At 54.1% G+C, this 7,257-nt stretch overlaps 1 protein-coding gene across 2 annotated transcripts; it reads left to right on the top strand.

Annotated features, from left to right (window-relative positions):
- The first annotated feature begins 267 nt into the window (after positions 1 to 267).
- Positions 268 to 3,496, top strand: TMEM125 (transmembrane protein 125). Of its 2 annotated transcripts, XM_077149995.1 has the most exons (3): positions 268 to 379; positions 1,724 to 1,867; positions 2,100 to 3,496. In XM_077149995.1, exon 3 carries the CDS (start codon positions 2,245 to 2,247, stop codon positions 2,902 to 2,904), a length of 660 nt encoding a protein of 219 aa, XP_077006110.1. In that variant the 5' UTR covers positions 268 to 379; positions 1,724 to 1,867; positions 2,100 to 2,244; the 3' UTR covers positions 2,905 to 3,496. The 2 variants fall into 2 exon arrangements, with proteins under 2 accessions (XP_077006110.1, XP_077006111.1); XM_077149996.1 differs by lacking the exon at positions 1,724 to 1,867.
- Positions 3,497 to 7,257: the final 3,761 nt, after the last annotated feature.

Raw genomic sequence — 7,257 nt, 5'->3', positions numbered from 1 at the left:
GGTTGGGCCGGGGGGTGGGGTTGGGGGTAGGTCCGGGGAATGGGCCAGGGACTAGGATTTGGAGCAGATAATCCACATTCCTCCTGCTGCCCAGGTCTGGGAATTGTGTTTCAAGCCCTACCAGGAGGTGACAGAAGCCCCTCCCTTCCCAAGAATGTCTCTGCCTAGCAGAAAGAGCAGAGCCACATCAGCCAATCAGCTCAGGCCCTGCCCTGAAAACACCTGTTGATCCTCCTCCCCCGCCCCCACCCCCTCAAGGCTGGCCGAGTGTCGTGCCAGTAGGCAGGTGAAGCGTGTCCCCGGAAACAGAGCAGGATTACCCCACCCGCCCTGCCCTGCCCTGCCTGCTCGGATCGGATCCAGCATGTCCAGGCTTCTGGTGAGCACCCCACAGACCCCCTTATCCCCAAGCACCCCCACCTTCTCCCGCCCCGGCCCTTTCGCTGAGAACCTCTGCCCCACCCCCAGACTGGGCTCGCTGTCGCAGCACACCCGTGCAAGCATTTTCAGACCAGTGAAGTTACAGCCCAGAGGAATCCTGGGAATGACTCCAGAAGCCCCTCCCACAGCCTCGCCCCCACCTCCCTTGGGGACATCTACACCTGCCCCACCCACCTGCCTGGCGGCCCCTGCAGAGGAGTTGCAAAGAACGGATACCTCATCAGGGGTGTAACCTGTGCATGGCCAAGTAGTCATATTCCTGGAATGATCTAGGACCTGGGTCCTATCTTAAGTTGGAGAGAGGGACATCTTATTTATTTATTCAAAAAGTATGTGCCTAGCATCTTGTCCCCACTGGGAATCTTGAAATGAAGATGTCAAAGGGCTCGCCCCCCCACACACACACACACACAAGATAAATGTCATTGTCCTTATTTTTCAGAGAAGGAGACTTCGGCTCAGAGAGGTGAATTCATCCAGCTCCCCCAAACCTCCCAAGCCCCTCTTCTGGGCTCCCGCAGGGCCCCGTGGGGGCCATCCCACACCCCAGCACACATCACTTGCTTGCTCATGTCTGTCTCCTGCTTTAAACTGGGATGGGACTCCTGGAGGGCAGGGACCACATCCGCTTTATTTTTGCCCACTGTGACTCATGATGACTGGCTGATTTCAAACCTAGAGCCCTCCTCTTTTCTTTACATCATATCGGAGAAATTGTGGAGGAGGATGCATGGGGTGGGGGTCATGAAGGAAGAGTGGAAGAAATGGAAAGACTGCTGGGGAGGTGGGGGGCCAGCGGGTGAAGCTGCAGGAGCTGTAGGGGTGAGGGCAGAGAGCAAGACAGAGACATGCTTAGAGGGGGACTCCCCAGGATGTGGATTAGATACGACAGAGAGAACAGGAATTGCCCCATGAGATTCCCAGGATTCTGGCTTGGGTGACTTAGAGGGTGGTGCTGCCATGCCTGAAATGAGGAACAAGGGAGGTGGAGCAGGTTCCGAGGGTACGATGATGAGCTTGGTTGGTACCTGTTGCATCAGAGATGACAATTGGATTTATGGGTCTGCAGCTCAGGAGGGCAATTCAGGATTGAAAGCAATTTAGGAACTATTGGTTTATGTTGCTGTCGTCGTGGTTGTGAGAGTGGAGGGTGTTAGGGGTCAGGTCCTAACCCACAGAGAAGAAGGAGACACAGCCCTAGGAGAGAAAATTCAAGGGTCAGGCTGCTGACTCCAGAAGGGTTAAGTCACAAAGCCCCCTCCCTCCCTACTGCCCTCCCTAGGAGCCAGTGGTGACAGTGAGGCCATGTGAGTCAGATCCTGAATGAGGCTTTATCTCTGGCTGTCCGTCCCATCATCCACCGTGGCACCAGCTCCCACAGCCAGCCAGGATGGGACAGGCAACTGAGACAGCTGGAGCCAGAGAGGTCAGGGGCTGGGCAAGGGGATTCCCTGGACGGGGTTTGGGGTGTGTTGATGGGCTGGGGGCTGCCTTCTTAGGGAGGGAGCTTTCCTGCTTGGGAGTGGACTTTCTAGGGGGATGGGGAGGGTACCAGGGGACACTGGGGAAGTTTCCCAGGGGTCATCTCCAAGGCTCCCAGGAGGGAGGATGAGAAACAGGTGAGCTGGAGAAGTAACAACTGTGATTCCCCCCTGCAGGTGATGGTGATACTTCCCTGGCCTGTGAGAGGAACAGGACCCTGGACCTCTAACTGCCAAGCAGGTGGGGGGGACACCAGGCCACGAGCCACAGCCTCTAATCCCTGACGCCCACCCTCTGCCCGGACTCCTACCAGACCAAGTCATGTCTGAACGAGAGGTTCACGCCCCGGTGGGCCGGGGGCTGCCCCCAGATATGCTGGCAGAGCAGGTGGAGCTGTGGTGGTCCCAGCAGCCACGGCGCTCAGCACTCTGCTTTGCCGTGGCCGTGGGCCTCGTGGCAGGCTGTGGGGCAGCTGGCGTGGCGCTGCTCTCCACCACCAGCAGCCGCTCGGGTGAGTGGCGGCTAGCCGTGGGCACCGCGCTCTGTCTCCTGGCCCTCCTGGTCCTGGTGAAGCAGCTCATGAGCTCCGCCGTGCAGGACATGAACTGCGTGCGCCAGCCCCACCACGTGGCCCTGCTGCGCAGCGGCGGAGGCGCCGACGCCCTCATGGTGCTGCTCAGCGGCCTCGTGCTGCTGGTCACCGGCCTGACGTTGGCTGGGCTGGCGGCCGCCCCCGCCCCTGCACGGCCGCTGGCCGCCATGCTGTCGGTGGGCATTGCTCTGGCTGCCTCAGGCTCGCTCCTGCTCCTGGGCTTGCTGCTGTATCAGGTGGGCGTGAGCGGACACTGCCCCCCTATCGGCGTGGCCACCCCTTCCACCCACAGTGGCCACAGAAGCAGCGGCGGCATCTTCAGCATCTCAGGACACCTTTCAGCTGGCCAGCGTCGCGAGACCACATCGAGCATCGCCAGCCTCATCTGACGGAGCCGGAGCCCCCTTCCAAGGGACCTGCCTCGGCACCCCGAGAACTGCGTCAGGGTGTGAGAGTGTACGTGTCCCTAGAACAGTGGTAGGCCTTTCTGTGGGATTGTGTGAGTGTGGGATTAAGAGTCCATGGGTACCCACCATGGGAAGGCGAGCGTGTGTCTCCTTGGAACGGGGTGGTGGTGTTTGTGGAACTGTCAGAGTCGGCCTGCCTGTGTCTGGTGTCTCCAAGCAGAGAAGTCGCTGGGCTCCCTGGAGATTCTTGACCAACACCCCTCAAGTCCCACCCTGGCCCTGTAACGCCCAACAGGGATTTCCATAGGAGAGACTGTTGCCCCACACACTGACTGACTGTGAAGGGATCCTTCACAGAGGAAAGTAGCTGGTCATGCAGTGGAAAGAACATGGGCTCCAAAATGTGACAAGCCTCTAGTACTCAGCAGCGGGGGGAGCTTGGGCAAGTGACAAGCTCTCTGAGCCTCAGTTTCTTGAGGGTCATAGACATGGTCATCAATTGTAAGGATTAAATGAGCTCATGTGTGGAAGGCCTGGGCACACGGCAGATGCACAATAAAAATGATGACTGTCATTGTTATTATCATTAACCCACCATCTCAGCACTGAAAACTTTCCTTCCCCTTTACCTCACCTTCACCCCTTCCAAAGCCAGCACTTTGCTTCTGTGTCAGGCTCATAAAAGGTGACTTGAAGGTCTCCTCCGTCACACTTAAGGCTTCTCCTTTCAGGTAACGAGGAGCTGAAGGGGAGAGAGGAGATGGGGTGAGGGGATGCTCAGCTGTGGGAAGGCCGTGGGTTTCAGTTCCCCGGGGGGCACATGCAGGATGGGGAGACTGGGTCCTTCGTGCTGGTTGACGTAGCAGCCAAAGGTGAGGCGTTCAGTGTTGGGGGCTTTTCAGTTGGCTTCTCTGGAGACCTGCCCCTACCTCAGATTGTGTTCTCTTCAGTGCTGATTCCCCTGATGATGGCTGAAATGCTGCAGTGCCCTACCCTGCCTCTGAAACCAGAACATCCTGGGTCTGTGCAGTCACCACACCAGTTGGCCAGCCTCTGGGCCCCTGGGCATGGGAGGGGTGTTTGATCTCCCCTTCCATGATGCAGCAACACTTCCTGGTGGCGACGTTAAAGTTCCCCCTGGAAGCAGGGCTCTAAAGCCTTAGTTACTGTTTCATCACTTCCTGCCTCACGAGGGCAGATTATGTGACGCTCGGTGGGGGGTGGGGATAGAAGCAGAAAAATGAGACATGTCTGCTCAGAGATATCAAACATAGAGCTACGTATAATAGAGGCGCTGAGAAGAGAAAATTGCTTCCAGCTGGGAAGTTCAAGGAATTGCTGCGTTGATAGAGAAGTATAAGGTGTGCAAACTGAGGGACCAGCAAGAGTCGGCACAGAGACAAAAAAAGGGCATATCCAAGAACATCGAGTGCTACAGAGATCTTCTGGGGATTCCATGGGCACCTCTGGCACAACATGTTTAATGTCAAGTCCCTCGCCTCCCTGCACAGAACTACCTCCTCTACTTCATCTGGAGGAACCATCATTCACAAAGTCTCCGAGGCTAGAAACCTCAGGGTGACGGTGACCCTGGACCGCACCCTCTCTATCTCCTTACCTTGAGTACAATAAATAAATCACCAACTCCTGCTGATTCCCCTCATACATATGTGTTGGATCCATCCCTTCATACCCACTACTGAGGCAGGACTCTATTCATCTTTTCCATGTAACAAGGATGTTTTGTACAACAGTATCCTTATTAATCTCCCCACCCCACCTTTGCTCTTGTCTTCTCTTAAATCCACCTCCCCCCCCCTCCCCTGCCTCCGCCCCACACTTCAACCAACATGATTATCCTAAAGTGCGAATCTGCCTTCAAGCCCTTCCATGGCTCCCCATCTCTTACAGGGTAAAGTCCAGTCTTCCTGCCGTGATTTTAATCTCTCTCTCTCCCCACAGAGCACTCCAGGAGCCAGCCACACTGAACTATTTCCGGGAACTCACCATACTCTCATTTCTCCCTGCCTTGATCTGTTCAGTTCTCTTTGCCTTCTTTGTCCTTCAAAACCCAGTTTCAGGAGCCACTTTCTCTGGGGAATCTTCCCTGACCCTCCTTCTCTAAACTAATAAGTTGCCCCTTCTCTGTGCCCCTAGCACCCTCAATTGCAGACCCCACGCTACAATGTCTCTGTATGTGTCTGTCTCCCTAGCCAGGTAGTGAGTGCCTCCCAGCAGGGCTCGGATCTTACCCGTCTGTGTATCCCTAGTTCCTAACACAGACCTGACACATGATAGGTGCTTTGTTGGTTTAATTAATGGTGAAGGACTCTGGCTCAACTGGATGGCAACGTGTGTGCAAAGAGCAGAGAGTAGCCCAACTATCATTTGGAAAGGTAGGGAAGTTAGGCCACTGCCCACCACCGGCCCATAGTCTTTCCCTCCTGAAACCCTGTGCTCTCTGCCCTGGAAGTTCTGGCTCTCCCTGGGCTCCCAAGAGAGATCGACCATTATCGTCAACTTTGGGGCCTTTAAAGGACCGGAGAACCTCTCTTTATCTGGTACTTTGGAGATAAACCCCTTTTCCTTTCTGCTGAAAAAAGGATTAGAATCTGTCACAATGTTTCTTTTAAGAAACCAGCAGAAAACAGAAGCCTGGGAAATGGGAAGGAGGGAGGGTCATATAGCTCAAGTTGCTGACGGAGCAACCACTGTGGACCAGGTCAGTATCATGCTCTCCTGGAATGATGTAAGATATGGAGGACTATGGTTCCTGCCCCCAGAGGGCTTATTCCACAGGGGAGCAGAAGTTGACATCTATGCCTAGCTACAACATGAGGTAGGTGGTGGTAAAAGCTGGGCCAAGGCACGGGCAAAGCAAAAATGCTTCTATCTCCACAATCACTGATGTGGGCTTCTTTCCACGACCTCCTGACTTCAGCTTGCTTGCTCAAATCATCTCACTAAACCCCATCTTGGCCCATATCATAGCCATGGGTCCACTGACCTCTCTGCCATCTCTCTCTAAAGTCTTCCCCTCATGTCTTCACCTCCCTTAATATGTGGCTAGATTCCGTGATCCATCATTCACCGACCCCACGACAGAGTCCTCAACCCTCTAGCCCCCTGCCCTTTGGCCCACTTTCCCAGAAAAACTTCCTCCATGGATGAATCCATCCATCTGCCTTCAGTGTACCTGCCCCTTTGCAGTGAGAATTATGGGAAACCTGCAGAGCCAGGCAGCCTGGGGTTACTGTGAGTTCCTCATCACCATCTCAAACATGACCCCAATGCTGCTCACCAGTTATGCCATTTCCCTGGAGGCACTCAGTTCCACTCCCACAGTGACCTGCAAGTTTCCTCTGTACACCACTAGTATCACCTCTCACCATACTCGCCCTCCCCACCACCCTCTACACAAGACTTAGCCTCTCACTTCAACGAGAAAACAAGAGTTATGTGAGAGGAACCCTTCCTTGTTTCCATCAAATCTCTCCTCCTTTACTCCCGTTCATTGAATGGCCTCATCAGCCCAGTCAAGGAATTTGGCCTTTGTCCTAAGGACATAGGGAAACATGGAAAGATTTTTAATTAGGGAAGGACTGGAGTCAGAATAGGGTTTGGGACACACTGGCTGTAGACTGGCCTTAAGAGAAAAAGAACCAGAAATAGCCCAACAGCCCCCAAAGAAGTGCCATCTCCACTGGCCCCTGTTGAATATAAGACAGCTGGGCAAGCTAGGGAGGCCAGGTAGAGTTTCCCAGAAAGAACAAATAGCATGATGAAGGGCCCAGAGACAAGAGGAACTTAACTCCTTTGAGGAACCACAAAGTGTTTGCATGGCCAGAGTATGGAAGATTTGCTGGACAGAGCCAAGCAGGGAGACTGGAGAAGCTGGAGCTGTGCCAAAGACCACAGCATTCTTTAAGGGGGGGAGGGAGGAGGCAGGAGTGCCAGTTTGAAAGGATTTATGCACCCTAGAAAAGCCATGTCTTAATCCTAATCAATCTTGTGGGAGCAACAATTTCTTCTAATCCCTATTCAGTACTATCGATTGGAAACCTGATTAGGTTACCTCCACAGAGATGTGACTCAGTCAATTGTGGGTATTAAACTTGATTAGATGGAGGGATAGCTCCACCCATTCTATGTGGGTCTTGATTAGTTTTCTGGAATCCTATGAAAGAGGACACATTTTGGAGAAAGCTTCAGAATGATGGGAGAATAAGGATAATGACAAGAGAGAAAGCCACGAGAGGGAGAGACAGAATCCACCAGTCAGCAACCTTTGGAGAAGGAGAATGCCCCCAGGGGGAGCTTCTTGAAGCAAGAGGC

Source organism: Tamandua tetradactyla, chromosome 2 (genome assembly GCF_023851605.1).
Source record: "Tamandua tetradactyla isolate mTamTet1 chromosome 2, mTamTet1.pri, whole genome shotgun sequence".
NCBI classification, from domain to species: domain Eukaryota; kingdom Metazoa; phylum Chordata; class Mammalia; order Pilosa; family Myrmecophagidae; genus Tamandua; species Tamandua tetradactyla.
Note: the sequence above shows the minus strand (reverse complement) of the source record. Positions and strands in the feature narration are given on the sequence as shown.

Coding starts and splice junctions, on each gene's coding strand:
- TMEM125 (XM_077149996.1), top strand. CDS start 2,245: ATGTCTGAACGAGAGGTTCACGCCCCGGTGGGCCGGGGGCTGCCCCCA.